Below are 17619 nucleotides of genomic sequence, written 5' to 3'. Positions count from 1 at the left end.
AGGACATCGCAGACAGAGTGCAGGAAATCCTCAAGGGCGAAGGTGAAGAGCCAGAGGTGGTGGTGCATGTCAGCACAAATGATGTCGGGAAGAAGAGGACGGACATTCTACAGCAGGACTTCGGAGAACTCTGAAGAAAGCTGGAAAGCAGGACGTCCAGGGTGGTTATCTCTGGTTTGCTTCCAGCTCCTCGGGCTGGAGAGGACAGGAACATGGAGATAATGGACTTGAATGTGTGGCTGGGGTACTGGTGCAGGAAGCAAGGATTTAAATTCTTGGATCACTGGGGTATGCTTAGCGGTAAGGATCAAATTATACAAGAGGGACGGGTTGCACCTTAATAGGTGGGGGACCAGCATTCTGGCAGATAGGTTTGCCACTGCAACACAGCTGCGTTTAAACTAAATAGCAGGGGTGGGGGGGACAGACTGGATAAAGGGTAAGTTAGAACAAGAGAAGTCAAGAAAGACAATGGAATCAATGGAGCAGAAAACTCAAAAAAGGATCATGCTGTAAGGTCAAGTGAAATAGGGATTAATAGGAAGGGTGAGGGGAGTAACAAATTAAAAATATTATAAATGAATGCACGAAGCATTAGAAATAAGGTGGATAAGCTTGAGGCTCATTTGGAAATTGGCAGTTACGATGCTGTGGGGATAACGGAGACATGGCTTCAAGTGGACAGGGCCTGGGAAATGAATATTCAAGGCTATATGTGCTATCATAAGGACAGACTGACGGACAGAGGGGGTGGGGGTGGCCCTGTTGGTAAGGAATGATATTCAGTCCCTTGTGCGGGGGGGGACCTACAATCAGGGGATGTAGAGTCAGTATGGATAGAGCCGAGAAATTCTAAGGGTAGAAAGACCCTCATGGGAGTTATCCACAGGCCCCCAAAAAGTAACCTGGATGTAGTGTGTAAGTTGAATAAGGAGCTGAAATTGGCCTGTCGCAAAAATATTACTACAGTTGTTATGGGGGATTTCAACATGCAGGTAGACTGGGAGAATCAGGCTGGTACTGGACCCCAAGGAAGGGAGTTTGTGGAGTGCCTCCAAGATGGATTCTTAGAACAGCTTGTGCTGGAGCCTACCAGGGAGAAAGCAATTCTGGATCTGGTGTTGTGCAACGAACTGGATTTGATCAGGGACCTCGAAGTAAAGGAGCCATTAGGAGGTAGTGACCACAGTACAATAAGCTTTAATCTGCAGTTTGAAAGGGAGAGGGTAGAATCAGAAGTAACAATATTTCAGTTGAATAAGGGGAACTATGGAGCTATGAGGGAAGAGCTGGCCAAAGTTCAACGGTGCAATACCCTAGTAGGGATGGCAGTGGAACAACAATGGCAGTATTTCTGGGTATAATGCAGAAGATGCAGGATCAGTTCATTCCAAAAAGGAGGAAGGGGAGGCGGGGTGGCCATGGCTGACGAGGGAAGTTAAGGACCATGTAAAGACAAAAGGGGAAAAGTATAACATAACAAAGATGAATGGGAAATCGGTGGACTGGGAAGCTTTGAAAGAACAGCAGAGGATAACTAAAAAGGAAATACGCAAAGAAAAAATAAGGTACTAAGATAAACTGGCCAAAAATATAAAGGAGGATAGTAAAGGCTTTTTTAGGTATGTGAAAAGAAAAAAAATAGTTAAGACTAAAATTGAACCCTTGAAGACAGAAACTGGTGAATTTATTACAGGGAACAAAGAAATGGCAGAAGAGTTGAATTGGAACTTTAGATCTGTCTTCACTGGGGAAGACATGAGCAATCTCCCAGATGTAATAGTGGCCGAAGGACCTGAACTGAAGGGAATTTATATTAGGCAGGAAATGGTGTTGGAGAGACTGTTAGGTCTGAAGGCTGATAAGTCCCCAGGACCTGATGGTCTACATCCCAGGGTACTGAAGGAGGTGGCTCTAGAAATCATTGATGCGTTGGTGATCATTTTCCAATGTTCTATAGATTCAGGATCAGTTCCTGCAGATTGGAGGGTGGCTAATGTTGTCCCACTTTTTAAGAAAGGAGGGAGAGAGAAAACAGAATTTTGGACCAATTAGTCTGACCTCAATGGTGGGAAAAATACTGGAGTCAATTACAAAGGACGAAATTAGAACATAGAACATAGAAAAATACAGCGCAGTACAGGCTCTTTGGCCCTTGATGTTGCCCAATTAGTCTGACCTCAATGGTGGGAAAAATACTGGAGTCAATTACAAAGGACGAAATTAGAACATAGAAAAATACAGCGCAGTACAGGCTCTTTGGCCCTTGATGTTGCACCGATCCAAGCCCACCTAACCTACACTAGCCCACTATCCTCCATATGCCTATCCAATGCCCGCTTAAATGCCCATAAAGAGGGAGAGTCCACCACTGCTACTGCCAGGGCATTCCATGAACTCACGACTCACTGAGTAAAGAATCTACCCCTAACATCTGTCCTATACCGACCACCCCTTAATTTAAAGCTATGCCCACTCTGCATCATGACCTCAGGGCTCCGGAACTCAATTCCTCTACCAATAAAAGCCAGTACGCCATATGCCTTCTTCACTGCACTATTTACCTGGGTGGCAACTTTCAGAGATCTGTGTACATGGACACCAAGATCCCTCTGCTCATCCACACTACCAAGTATCCGACCATTAGCCCAGTACCCCATCTTTTTGTTATTCTTCCCAAAGTGAATCACCTCGCACTTAGCTACATTGTATTCCATCTGCCACCTTTCTGCCCAGCTCTGCAGCTTCTCTATATCTTGCTGTAACCTGCCACATCCTTCCTCACTGTGAACAACTCCTCCGACTTTCGTATCATCCGCAAACTTGCTTACCCAACCTTCTAACCCCTCTTCCAGGTCATTTATAAAAATGACAAACAGCAATGGTCCCAAAACAGATCCTTGCGGAACACCGCTAGTGACGGCACTCCATGAAGAAACTTTGCCATCAACTACTACCCTCTGTCTTCTTCCATCCAGCCAATTTCTAATCCAAACCTCCAACTCACCCTCGATGCCATATCTCCGTATTTTCTGCAGTAGCCTACCATGGGGAATCTTATCAAACGCCTTACTAAAATCCATATATACCACATCTACCGCTTTCCCCTCATCAACCTCCTTTGTCACCTTTTCAAAGAATTCAATAAGGTTTGTGAGGCACGACCTGCCCTTTACAAAACCATGCTGACTATCCTTGTTCACATTATTCCTATCTAGATGTGCATAAATCCTATCCCTTACTATTCTCTCTAAGACTTTGCCCACAACAGAAGTGAGACTCACCGGCCTATAGTTACTAGGGTTATCCCTACTCCCCTTCTTGAACAAGGGAACCACATTTGCTTTCCTCCAGTCTACTGGCACTATTCCTGTAGATAATTACGACACATCTGGATAACAGTAACAGGATAGGTCAGAGTCAGCATGGATTTATGAAGGGGAAATCGTGCTTGACTAATCTTCTGGAATTTTCTGAGGATGTAACTCTGAAGATGGACAAGGGAGATCCAGTGGATGTAGTGTACCTGGACTTTCAGAAAACCTTTGATAAAGTCCTACATAGGAGGTTAGTGAGCAAAATTACGGCACATGGTATTAGGGGTAAAATACTGACACGGATTGAAAATTGGTTGGCTGACAGGAAACAAAGAGTAGTGATAAACGGCTCCCTTTCGGAATGGCAGGCGGTGACCAGTGGTATGCCACAGTGCCGGACCGCAGCTTTTTACAATGTACATTAATGATATAGATGAAGGTATTAAAAGTAATATTAGGAAATTTGCTAATGACACAAAGCTGGGTGGCAGGGTGAAATGTGAGGAGGATGATAGGAGAATACAGGGTCACCTGGACAGGATAGGTGAGTTGACGGATGCATGGCAGATGCAGTTTAATGTGGATAAATGTGTGGTTGTCCACTTTGGTGGCAAGAACGGGAAGGCTGATTACTACCTAAACGGAGTCAAGTTAGGTAAAGGGGCAGTACAACGAGATCTAGGTGTTCTTGTACATCAGTCAATGAAAGCAAGTATGCAGGTACAGCAGGCAGTGAAGAAAGCTAATAGCATGCTGGCCTTCATAACAAGATGAATTGAGTATAGAAGCAAAGAGGTCCTTCTGCAGCTGTACAGGGCCCTAGTGAGACCGCACTTGGAATATTGTGCGCAGTTTTGGTTTCCAAATTTGAGGAAAGACATTCTGGCTATTGAGGGAGTGCAGCGTAGGTTCACGAGGTCAATTCTCAGAATGGCGGGACTATCTTACGCTGAAAGACTAGAGTGACTGAGCTTGTATATCCTTGAGTTTAGAAGGCTGAGAGGGGATCTGATTGAGACGTATAAGATTATTAAAGGATTGGACACTCTGGAGGCAGGAAGCATGTTTCTGCTGATGGGTGAGTCCCGAATCAGAGGACACAGTTTAAAAATAAGGGGTAGGCCACTTAGAACAGAGTTGAGGAGAAAATTCTTCACCCAGAGAGTGGTGGGTGTGTGGAATATTCTGCCCCAGAAGGCTGTGGAGGCCAAGTTTCTGGACACTTTCAAGAAAGAGTTGGATAGAGCTCTTAAGGATAGTGGAATCAAGGGTTATGGAGATAAGGCAGGAACAGGATATTGATTGAGGATGATCAGCCATGATCATAATGAATGGTGGTGCAGGCTCGAAGGGCAGAACGGCATGCTCCTGCACCTATTGTCTATTGTCTATTAACAAGAGGTCACGCTTTCAAGGTGAGAGATGAAACGTTTAAGGGGGATATACACAGCAAGTCCTTTACACCAAAGGGTGGTAGGTGCCTGGAACGCATTGCCAGCAGAGGTAGTAGAGGCAGGCACGGTAGATTCATTTAAGATGCATCTGGATAGATGCATGAGTAGGTGGGGAGCAGAGGGATACAGATGCTTAGGAATTGGGCGATAGGTTTAGAAAGTGGATTTTGATCGGCTCAGGCTTGGAGGGCCATAGGGTCTGTTCTTGGGCTGTAAATTTTCTTTCTTCTCTTAGATCAATGGAAGTGGTTGATAAAGTTTCCAAAGTAAGTAATAACCTTGAAGATGAGGAGTATTTTAGAATTTATCAAAGGAGGATTAAGAAACTGATAAAGAAAGTGAGAAAATAAGAATATAATCTATTAAGAAACATGAAAAAAGGGAGATATTGGCAAAGAGGGGTCTGCTGATGCTGGAGATGAGAGTGTGTTGCTAGAAAAGCACAGCAGGTCAGGCAGCATCCAAGGAGCAGGAGAATCGATGTTTAGGCCTGATGAAGGGCTCCAGCCCGAAACATCAATTTTCCTGCTCCTCTGATGCTGCCCGACCTGGTGTCCTTTTCCAGCAACACACTCTCAAAGACAAATATGGGTGCATTACAAATATACAGCAGAATTTATAATGTGAAATAAGGAAAAAGCAAAGAAAAGCTAAATAATTACTGTGTGTCCTTCTTCACAGGGGAGGAGAATACAATAAACCTGCCAAAAATACTAGAGATCCAGAAACTATTGAAAAGGGAAAGAAAATCATAAAAAATAGTATTGCTGAAAAAGTACATTTTTTGTAAACTTGTCCTGTACTCCAAGACAAATTGTGAGAAATTCCAATGTAGAGGGAAAACAACATTTATACTGTATGAGAGGGGAATGCTGATTATTGGAAAATGAATCCTCATTGTAAGAAGCATTGCCATAGAGAATGAACTAGCCAATGATTGCTAATTAACTGTTAAGCTTTCTTTAAATTTCAAACAAGGCTGCTGGTCTGTTGTCAAGGCATTACCCTAAGAAATAAACAGAGAAAAGGGAATGGCTGCCAACTACGTTGTTTTGCTGAAACACAGTATGTGCACATGCAGCTTTCAGTACATGCATGAGCAGACTAAGTCTAATTGACAAACAAACTAGGAGAATGTGAGAACTGCGGATGCTGGAGATCAGAGTCAAAGGGTGTGATGCTGAAAAAGCACAGCTGGTCAGGCAGCATCCGAGGAGCAGGAGAGTTGACGCTTTGAGCATAAGCTCTTCATCAGGAATAATCCTAATGAAGAGCTTATGCTCGAAACATCAACTCTCCTGTCCCTCGAATACTGACTGACCAGCTGTGCTTTTCCAGCACCACACTCTTCGACTTTGACAAACAAACTGGTTGGCAGCGTTACACATTGTACACTCTGATTATGTAACTAAAGTTGTCCACTTGCCACATTACATCTGAAGTTGGGCACTGTTTTGAGACTTTTTCAACTGTATACTGGTTGGCTACATTGCTTGTTGCGTATTCTGTTTGATGTAGGGGTGTTCTGTTTGACATGATCCACCAGTCTTGGAGACAAACAATCCAGTCTTTGAGACTAACACCACGCGGGCACTGAAATTCATACACCATAAAACAGAGAACTTTAAAGCACAGAAAAGGCCCATCGGCCCTCGATGTTGCATAGACCTGTGAAACCAATCTGAAGCCCATCTAAACCTACACGAATCCATTCTCATCCATATGCCTATCCAATGACTATTTGAATGCCCTTAAAGTTGGCAAGTCTACTACTGTTGTAGGCAGTGCTTTCCACTCTGGTGTGGCCAGACATGGAGTATTGCATACAGTTCTGGTCACCGCATTATAGGAAGGATGTGGAAGTCTTGGAAAGGATGCAGAGGAGATTTACCAGGATGTTGCCTGGTATGGAGGGTAGGTCTTATGAGGAAAGGCTGAGGGACTGGAGGCTGTTTTTGTTAGAAGCAGTTTGAGGTGACTTTCTTCTGAGTAAAGAAACTACCTCTGACACCTGTCCTATATCTATCATCCCTTAACTTAAAGTTATGTCCCCTTGTGCTAGCCATCGCCATCTAAGGAAAAAGGCTCTCACTGTCCACCCTAACCCTCTGATTAAATTATAATGTTTCAATTAAGTCACCTCTCCACCTTCTTCTCTCTAACAAACACAGCCTCAAGTCCCTGAGCCTTTCCTCATACCAGGCAACATTCTAGTAAATCTCCTCTGCACCCTTTCCAACGCTTCCACATCCTTCCTATAATGCAGTGACCAGAACTGCAAGCAATGTTCCATGTGCAGCCGCACCAGAATTTTGGTCAGCTGAAGCATGACCTCATTGCTCCAAAACACAATCCCTCTACCAATAAAAGCTTAAACACCATATGCCTTAACAACCCGGTCAACCTGGGTGGCAACTTTTAAGGACCTATGTACATGGACACCAAGATCTCTCTGCTCATCTACACTACCAAGAATTTTACCTTTAGCCCAGTACCATGCATTCCTGTTACTCCTTCCAAAGTGAATCACCTCACACTTTTCCACATTAAACTCCATTTGCCACCTCTCAGCCCAGTTCTGCAGCCTATCTCTGTCCCTCTGTAACCTTTAACATCCTTCGTCACTATGCAAAATTATACCAACCTTAGTGTCATCTGTAAATTTACTAACCAATCCTTCTATTCCCTCATCCTGGTCATTTATAAAAATGACAAACAGCAGTTGACCCAAAACAGATCCTGGAGGTATACCACTAGTAACTGAACTCCAAAAATATTTCCCATTAACCACCACCCTCTTTCTTCTTTCAGCTAGTCAATTTCTGATCCAAACTGCTAAATCACCCTCAATCTCATGCCCCCGTATTTTGTGCTATAGCCTGGTGTGGGGAACCTAATCAAATGCCTTACTGAAATCCATATACACCACATCAACTGCTTTACCCTCATCCACCTGTTTGGTCACGTTCTCAAAGAACTCTAAGGTTTATGAGTCAACCTACCCTTCACAAAACGATGTTGACTATCGCTAATCAATTTATCCCTTTCTAGATGGTTATAAATCCTCTCTCATCACTCTTTCCAACAGTTCACCCACAACCAAAGTAAGGCTCACTGTTCTATAATTATCAGGATTGTCTCTACTCCCCTTCTTGAACAAGGGAATAACATTTGCTAATTCAAAATTTGTGCAAAGATTTGTAGCTCGGGTGCTCGTTGTTGTGGTTCTGTTCGCCGAGCTGGAAGTTTTTGTTGCAAACGTTTCGTCCCCTGGCTAGGCGACATCATCAGTGCTTGGGAGCCTCCTGCGAAGCGCTTCTTTGATGTTTCCTCCGGTGTTTATAGTGGTCTGTCCCTGCCGCTTCCGGTTGTCAGTTTCAGCTGTCCACTGTAGTGGTTGGTATATTGGGTCCAGGTCGATGTGTTTGTTGATGGAGTTTGTGGATAAATGCCATGCCTCTAGGAATTCCCTGGCTGTTCTCTGTCTGGCTTGCCCTATAATGGTAGTGTTGTCCCAGTCAAATTCATGTTGCTTGTTGTCTGCGTGTGTGGCTACTAAGGATAGCTGGTCGTGTCGTTTCATGGCTAGTTGATGTTCATGTATGCGGATTGTTAGCTGTCTTCCTGTTTGTCCTATATAGTGTTTTGTGCAGTCCTATTGATGAATTCATGTTGAATGTTTGATTAGAAGCACTGGGGGTGGCAAGGATGCAGAAGATATTCTGGGTGGCCATCACCAATAGCAGCTTGGTAGCACCACTACTAGTCAAGTCATAAAGGGCACAACAGCTTGACTGGGTCTGTGGCAGGTGGTGAGGGATCCAGCAGAAAGGAGAAAATAACTTGATCTCATGCTCCCCAGTCTGCCTCCTACAGGTGCATCGGAAGTCCTGACTTCACGTTTAGGATACCCTCTATCAAGTTGTATGATATTACCATTGTACCAATTGGGATATATTTCAAACTGACTTAGCAACCCAAAACTGGAGATTGAGGTGCTCTGAGCCATCTGTACTGAGACCAACTGGACTGCAGAGTCAGCTGACCCTGCCAGACATGACGTCAGTCACCACCACCTTCTTGAAGGTAACGGGGGAGGCCCAGCCTTGCAGACATCCCTGAAAGAATTTTTTTAAATTCCTGGGGTCACATCTACAGCTACAGAAATACTTATCTGTTCCCTGATTAATGAACCTGTTATCACTACTGCTTTATTTTTCTCCCCCCTCCTGTATAGCTAGTCCACCAATGGTGTACCAGACTGGAACTTGCTGCATTAGTCTGAGGAGTAATCATCCTCACCAATATCCATAATAAAAAACTGAATCTTGGGCATGAGTGCAGTGGAGTCCTGCACTAGCTGCTAGATTCTGTTGGGCTGTCTGGCAGTCACCCTATCTGCCCCTATTGAAGCTATATATAAGCCTTCAATTCCCAATCTGCCTGCATGCTCCTTACCTGCATTGTGACCATCTCTCTGAAAGTGCTACCCACATGAGGGGTACGGATACGGTAAATAGACAAGATCTTTTCCCTGAGGTGGGGGAGTACAGGACTAGAGGGCATAGGTTTGGAGTGAGAGGGGAAAGATTTAAAAGGGACCTAAGGGGCACCTTTTTCACGCAGAAGATGGTACATGTATGGAATGAGCTGCCAGAGGAAATGGTGGAGGCTGGTACAATCTGGATGGGTTTATGAATAGGAAGGATTTAGAGGGATATGGGCCAAGTGCTGACAAATGGGACCTATTTAAGTTAGGATATCTGGTCAGCATGGGTGAGTTGGACCAAAGGGTCTGTTTCCGTGCTGTACATCTGAATGACTCTTTGACACACAACTCTCAGCTTTAAAGATTCACCAATGACTCCAGTTGCAGCTCAACTTCCAAAAGCAAAGCTCATATTTCTGCCTGTGGTAACACTTTCTGCACATATTCATCTAGTTCCACTAAAGTGTATACAATTCTCCAAATGCCACGAGATATACTGTCCACATGGCTGAGTTGGCTTGCTGTAACTTAAGCTTACTTTTATAGTATTAGTTATAAACCGAAGATTAGAGATTAATGAATTTATCATTATCTGTGTCATTTTGATTTTTAAAACCCTGCCCTCTTGTGCAGCTTTTGAAGTCCTGAATTCCTTGAGGCTGACTTACTTTAAAAAGGAACTCTCTATCCCTTACTCAGCAAACTGGCAGCAATTCCTTTCTGTCACACTAAGCTAAATCTCTCATTTATACAACTGAGATCCAGAGGAGTCTATTGTCTGACAGTTACTGAACTAGTTTAGGGCAGTTACTTAATTAATTGATTTCATCTCCTGTCCAATATTCACACTACCCACTGTTCTTGCTGCTCCACAATTGCAGTTCACTTAACTATTAACTGCACCACCTAATCAATATTCAAGTCCCAGATTCATAGTTATGATATTTTCTTTGACCAGAATGCATACCAGCACAGAAACTCCTTTATCTCTACAATAGAGCTGTATAAGCATTCATTCCTAGAGATAGTTTCTGTCTCCCATAATGCATGGAAATTCAGCCTTGCTCAAGTTCTTTTAGAACAAAATATTACAAAATTTACTATCTAATGGATATGTGTTAGAAGGTAGCTAAATAATCATTCATCTTCCTTCCTCCCCATTCACCTCACCTTTCATCCACCCCAAGCAAGCAATACCATTCCAGAAACCAGGAAATACTTATGTTAAAAAAAAAGTTTTAGATCATGCTTAATCAAAGACAAAATCAAATTTTATTCTCATTTTTTACTTTTTCAACGACAAAATTACCACAACAGAGAGTCTTTTTTTTTTTAAGCCAGTCTTACAGACCTTGAAGTATCAACCTGTGCTTTTACATTTTAGAAAAGTGGAGAATTTATATCATTCATTGTCTATTTTATTTACAGAAGGCACAAAGCCACTTAAAATTGCCAGTTGTTCCATCCATTCAGCGGCTAATGATCTATCGCTGGGCCCATCAAGCTTTAGCTACTCCTGCAGATCATCCACTTCTCCCTCTCATCTGGCAGAAGTTCTTCATTCTCTATCTTCATCGTCCCGGGCCAGAGTTTGGGTAACTTTTTAACACTTTTGAGTTACTTTTCTTGCTGAGTCATTTCAAACAGTCTATTTAAATATTAAATGAATCAATTAAAACTTGGGATAAAGTGTGTATTTCCTGTTCTTAAAAAAACTTACTTCTTGCTGCCAGCATTTGTAATTGATTAGTTTGTCAGCTTTTATAAATTATTGAGGCAAAATTTCCCATTTAATTTTATTGTAACTGTTGTCATTAATGCTTTAATAATTAAGTGAAGTCTTGCCAAACATATCTCCTTTTCATTTCTTAAGTGTAGCATGCAGAAATTGGCTACATTTTAATTTCATTTCAGGAATGTTAAAACAGTTCTTAAAATTTGAAAATATATATCAGTAGCCTGAAGCTCTACTCATTTAACGTCTTTTCTTTGACACTGATTCCTGTAACTAGAGACCTGACTATAAAGAAAATGCAGGAGAAAGTGAGGACTGCAGATGCTGAAGATCAGAGTCGAGAGTGTGGTGCTGGAAAAGCACAGCGGGTCAGACAGCATCCAGGGAGCAAGAGAATCAGTGTTTCAGGCAAGATCCCTTCATCAATGAGGCTTCCTGATGAAGGGCTCTTGCCTGAAACGTTGATTCTCCTGCTCCCTGAATGCTGTCTGACCTGCTGTGTTTTTCTAGCACTATGCTCCTAATTATAAAGAAAATGCAGTCTGCTGCTCTCCTTCAGCCTAGAGTTATGTTTCTAGTCCCTTTTTTTACAGCTTCAGATTGCCCTTTTCTCAGCTATGAATAAAATTGTCACTGTTCTTCAATTTCACATCGAGAGAATGGAAACCAAATGCAAATTCAGTATCAGACTTATGAAGAGCCACTGATTTAGATTTTCTTTTTGACTACTTCAGAGCAGGGTAATTCAGTTGATTGGTATTGTAAAATGATAGAAGTTCTTATGTATAACAATTGAGGATATGATTTGAAATGCTGAAAAGTATTCTGCGGTACAGATCTGTCACTTTTGGAGCAAGCAATGCATATGAAATCTCAATAATTTGGTATAATTTTAATTGTAATATTTGTACTTGAAAGAAAATTCACATCGACCTGGACCTAATATACCAACCACTACAGCGGACAGCTGAAACTGACAACCGGAAGCGGCAGGGACAGACCACTATAAACACCGGAGGAAACATCAAAGAAGCGCTTCGCAGGAGGCTCCCAAGCACTGATGATGTCGCCTAGCCAGGGGACGAAACGTTTGCAACAAAAACTTCCAGCTCGGCAAACAGAACCACAACAACATTTGCTAATCTCCAGGCACTATTCCTGTAGACAATGACTCGGCAATCTCCTCCCTGGCTTCCCAGAGAATCCCAAGAAAAATCACATCCGGCCCAGGGAATTGATCTATTTTTACACTTTCCAGAATTGCTAACCTCCCTGTGAACCTCAATCCCATCCAGTCTAGTAGCCCGTATCTCAGCATTCTCGACAACATTCTTTTTCCAGTATGAATACTGACAAAAAATATTTAGCGCTTCCTCTATCTCCTCTGACTCCACGCACAACTTCCCACTACTATCCTTGCTTGGCCCTAATCTTTCTCTAGTCATTCTTTTACCCCTTATATACAGAAAGGAAGCCAACAACTTGATCCTGTCTGCCAACAGCTTCTCATGTCCCCTCCTGGCTCCTCTTAGCTCTCTCTTTAGGTCTTTCCTGGCTGACATGTAACTCTAAGTGCCCTAACTGAGCCTTCACATCTCATCCTAACAAGCCTTCTTCTTCCTCTTGACAAGAGATTCAACTTCCTTCGTAAACCACTGCTCCTGCTTTTGACAACTTCCTCCCTGACTGACAGGTACATACTTATCAAGGACCCGCAGTAGCTGTTCCTTGAATAAGCTCCATATTTCAACTGCGCCCATCCCCTGCAGTTTCCTTCCCCATTCTATGCATCCTACATCTTGCCTAATCACATCATAATTGCCTTTCCCCCAGCTATAGCTCTTGCCCTGCGATATATATATATATCCCTTTTCATCACTAAAGTAAAGATTGTGGTCACTATCACCAAAGTTCTCACCTACCTCCAAATCTAACACCTGGCCAGGTTCATTACCCATTACCAAATCTAATGTGGCCTTGCCCCTTGTTGGTCTGAGTACACACAGTCAGGAAAACCTGCACACACTGGACGAAGACGGACCTATCTAAAGTACTTGAACTATAGTATTCCCAGTCAATACTTGGAAAATTAAAGACACCAAAACCACTACCCTGTTACTCTCACAACTATTGAGGATCATCTTTGCTATCCTTTCCTCTACATCTCTGGAACTATTCAGAGGCCTATAAAAAACTCCCAACAGGGTGATATCTCCTTTCCTGTTTCTAACCTCAGCCCATACTACCTCAGTAGACAAGTCCTCAAACGTCCTTTCTAAAACTCTAATACTGTCCTTGACTAACTGACACAGCATCCCCCCCCCCCCCCCCCCCAACCCCAACTTGACCAATTTCTCTGTTCTTACTGATACATCTAAATCCTGGAACCTACAATAACCATTCCTGTCCCTGCTCTACCCATGCCTCCGAAATGGCCACAACATCGAAATCCCAGATACCAACCTATGCTACAAGTTCACCCACTTTATTCCAGATGCTCCTGGCATTGAAATAGACACTTCAAACCAACTTCTTGCTTGCTGGTGCCTTCTTGTGACCTTGAAACCTTATTTCTCACCTCACTACTCTCAACCTCCTGTATACTCGAACTACAATTTAGGTTCCCATCCCCCTGCTGAATTAGTTTAAACCCACCCGAACACCATGAGCAAATTCTCCCCCCCAGGATACTGGTACCCCTCTGCTTCAGGTGAAGACCATCCTGTTTGTCCCACCTATCCCAGAATGAGCCCCAATTATCGAGGATTTCAAAAGCCTCCCTCCTGCACCATCCGTGTAGCCACATGTTCAACTCCTCTCTCTCCCTATTCTTTGCCTTGCTAGCATGTGGCACAGCCAACAAACCAAAGATAACAACTGTTCTAGCTCGAAGCTTCCATCTTAGCTCCCTGAATTTCTGCCTTACATCCCCATCTCTCTTCCTACCTGTGTTGTTGGTACCTACGTGGACTGGGATATGGGGCTGCTCCCCCTCAAAGATCCCGAAAACACAATCAAAAACATCACGAACCCTGGCACCTGGGAGGCAACACACCAACAGTGAATCTCCCTCGTTCTCACAAAACCTCCTATCTGTTCCCCCCTTACTATGGAGTCCCCATATCACATGTGTGGCTACAGTGGTAGTTCATATATTGTTCACCATCTTTCAAAATTATATCGATTCTGGAACAGTATCAATATTAACAAGAAGGGAGTGCAAGAGAAAACAGGGGAACTATGGATCCGTTAATCAAATATCAGTAGAAAATACTAGTATCTGTTACAAATGAATTGATATTGGATACAGAAGATAATGATCTGACTGGGCAGGGATAATCTGAATTTATGAAAAAGAAATATAGTTTGTAAAGGAACTTTTAAGGGGCCACCAGGGGATATGGTGTATTTATACTTTCAAAAGGTTTTCAATTAGGTCCCACATGCGACCTCGTGAACAAAGTTTGAGCGGATGGGATAGCAGGTAAAATGTTGCCATAGTGTCAGAGAGCAGGGAGTAATAAATGGACCGTTCTTAGGTTGGCAGGCTGTGACTACTGAGTTACTTCAGCTATCCATACTTCACCGACTGACCGCAATCTATATCAATGATTTGGATGTGCTGACTAAAAGAAATATTTCCAAGTCTGTAAATGTTACAAAGTTTGTAGATGCTACAAAAGTGAAGTGGTAATATGAGTTGTAAGAAGAATATAAAGAAGCAAAATGATTTGAGCAGGCAGAATGAGTGAGCAGAACATGGCAGATGAAATTTGATGTGGATGAAACATGAGTTTTTCCAATTTGGAACACAGGAGGAAAAGGGGGCAGAGTTTTTGAAATGGTGAAAAATTGAGAGCATTGATGTCCAAAGAGACATTTGTGTCCTTGTACACAAGTCACTGAAAGGTAATATGCAGGTGCAGAAGGTAACTAGCATGATGGCCTTTGTCACAGGAGGAATTAAATACTGGAGGAAATGTGTCTTATTTCAATTATGTAGCAACTTGGTGAGACTGCATCTGGGTATTATGTGCAGTATTAGTCTCTTTATTTTGAGGAGGATAGCAGCCACCTTCGCTAGACTAATTCCTGGCATTGTGGGATTCTTCTGAGGAGAGATCAAGACGGGACCTGCATTCTCGAGAGTTTTAGAGGAATGAGAGGTGATCTCACTGAAACGTACTATAAATTATTCAAGGACGAGACAGCGTAAATGCAGGAAAATGGGGTTGACAAACTTATCAGCCATGATTGAATGGTGGAACAGACTTGATGGGTTAAGTGGTATAATTTCTGTTCCTATTCTTATGCAGATAGAGGTTTATGGGTTTGAGTTAGTGCGTGTGTGGGAGTAGATTAGGGGTTAGGTTAGGGTGGGCGTGTTCAAATTAAGCAACGAAGTGCCAGGTTTAGGAGCAAGGCCGAATTGGGATAGATATTTGTGTGGTGCAGGGACCACATGAAAATTTCCATCCAAGCCACACACCACCCTGACTTAAAACTATATTGCAGTTCCTTCATAGTTACTCAATTAAAACCCTGAAACTCCCTTTCTAACAGCTTTGTTGGAGCAGATTATGGATTGTAACATTAAAGGTGGCAGCTCACCACCATCTTCTCAAGGCCAATTAGGATGGACGATCAATGATAGGTAAAAACAAATCAATGATAGCCTAGACAGCAACAGCCAAATTCCATAAATGAATAAAAACTCTGCAGTGAACTCTTGGAATTCTTTATTTCAGAGGGCTTTGGAACCCAGTCATTGAGTATAATCAAGCAAAGGTCAACGCAGTTCCAGATACTAATGACATCAAGATAACACAGAAAATGGCTTTTTGAGGTACGTGATCAGCCACAATCTAAACTGGCAGGGCAGGTTTGAGGGGTTGAATGACCTGAATATTTCTAATATTTACTTGTAGGAAATTTCTGTTCAATGAGTACTATCTGGGCACTATCAGCATGCAGATGAAAACTGAAACTGTGCTATTAAATAAGGTTACTGAGGGCTAAAAGCTCCATGAGAAATTGGAGGGCAGCCTTTACTGTATGAGATTTCTTGAAGGTCCCTGCCCCCTACCAAAACCCCTCTGTGCGCTGGTAGAATAGTACTCAGTGTGTGGTTAAGCCTTCTGACAGATTTTAGTAATGTAAGCATAATCCAAACTCAAAAAAGTAAATTAAGACCTTTAGTAATAAGCTTTAAAGCTAACTATGTACCAATCCTAATCAAATAACACACTGCCTAACAACACGGAAGACCAACATACATAATTTGGGCATACCTGTACTTCCGTCAAATCCTCCCACTGCATACAGCAATCCATTCAGTACTGCTGCTCCCAGAGTGCTCCGCCTGTCCTGCATATTGGCATTGCTCATCCACTGGTCCTTGACTGGATCATATGAATCAACTGTTCTCACTCGTAATGAACCATTAAAACCTCCAACAGCATAAACTAACCCACCCATATACATCACACCTGCAAGAGACAGAAATGATCAAAATGTAAGTCAACTCTTGGATGATTAATGCACTTCTCTGTAGCAATCAACAGGCCTTTCACAGTACTTTGTGAAAGGCTGTATCAAAACACTACAATTTCATTTGATTATCCTCTTAATTATATTTTATTGTATCAAAGAGCCTCATTATGTTGTGGAACAAAACATTGATTCAGTTAAAGCTGTGGGTGGATTAGAAAGGAAAATCAACTTTGACTTCATTTCATTCTCTAGCCTTTTGTCAACAAAATTCAAAACTGCAGAGACAACTCGGCTTCCTCAGTCTATCATGTAAGGTATAAATAAATATTTTGCATTTCAGGTTTTAAGTAGTCTCAGAAATAAACAAAGTCAGATTAACTTCAAAATCAAGCTCGTGCATAAAAGATTACCTTGCTTATTTCATTCAAACGTCTACACTTTTTCCCCAGGAAGAGTAACTGGCCTCCTAATTAAACTGTGATCTTTGCCATAATCACAAATAGGCATGAAAGAATTTGTTAGCAAAATAATTAGGAGTTTAATACTTAACCAATTATTATATTAAACTGTACAGAAATCTGTGACTATGTCCTGTTTACACACTATCCCCTCTTTATCACAAATTGCGGGACACTTTGCACCACTTTATTGAACACCACATGGCAACACCAGCTCACCACCCATCTTTTGAAAGTTAAGGGATTGCTGCATTTACACAATAATTATAAGCAAGCTCAGGCTGGGTCCTTAAACATCATAAATCTCATCACTAAAAAGGTACCCAGGTTCCTGCAATGCCATTCAACCTCTATGGCAAAGAAATGGAACAGTTGAAACTGTGGCCTCATATTCATGGAATATAATTCTAAATTAATATTTGTCCTTTTTTTTTTTATTTTTTCCTCCCATTTGTTTTCCCTCTGTACATGTAATCTTCCTTTCCTTCACTTGAATTTGTTTTGTACCTGATTTGAGTGTTAATCACCTCATTTTTCATCTTTCTTCTTGATCCTCTCATTCGCCAAGTTCCCAAAAATTCTACTACCAGCTCACACTTCCGTAAACATTTTGAGTGAAAGTGTCAAACAGTGCACACTCTAAATCTCAACTGTATTTGTCACCTTAGTTGTC

General features: G+C 42.3%; 1 protein-coding gene across 2 annotated transcripts in view; it reads right to left on the bottom strand.

Moving 5' to 3' along the window:
• The window catches only part of klhl2 (kelch-like family member 2), a 147828-nt gene that overhangs the window by 26310 nt on the left and 103899 nt on the right, over positions 1-17619 (bottom strand). The window contains exon 10 of one of the 2 annotated variants that reach the window (XM_043698465.1): positions 16287-16484. The exons of the other annotated variant lie outside the window; for it this stretch is intronic. Within the exon in view, the coding sequence (XP_043554400.1) occupies positions 16287-16484 (198 nt within the window). The remainder of the gene's footprint in view (positions 1-16286; positions 16485-17619) is intronic. 2 annotated transcript variants of the gene reach the window in all.

Source organism: Chiloscyllium plagiosum, chromosome 1 (assembly GCF_004010195.1).
Source record: "Chiloscyllium plagiosum isolate BGI_BamShark_2017 chromosome 1, ASM401019v2, whole genome shotgun sequence".
In the NCBI taxonomy this organism is placed as follows: Eukaryota; Metazoa; Chordata; class Chondrichthyes; order Orectolobiformes; family Hemiscylliidae; genus Chiloscyllium; species Chiloscyllium plagiosum.
Note: the sequence above shows the minus strand (reverse complement) of the source record. Positions and strands in the feature narration are given on the sequence as shown.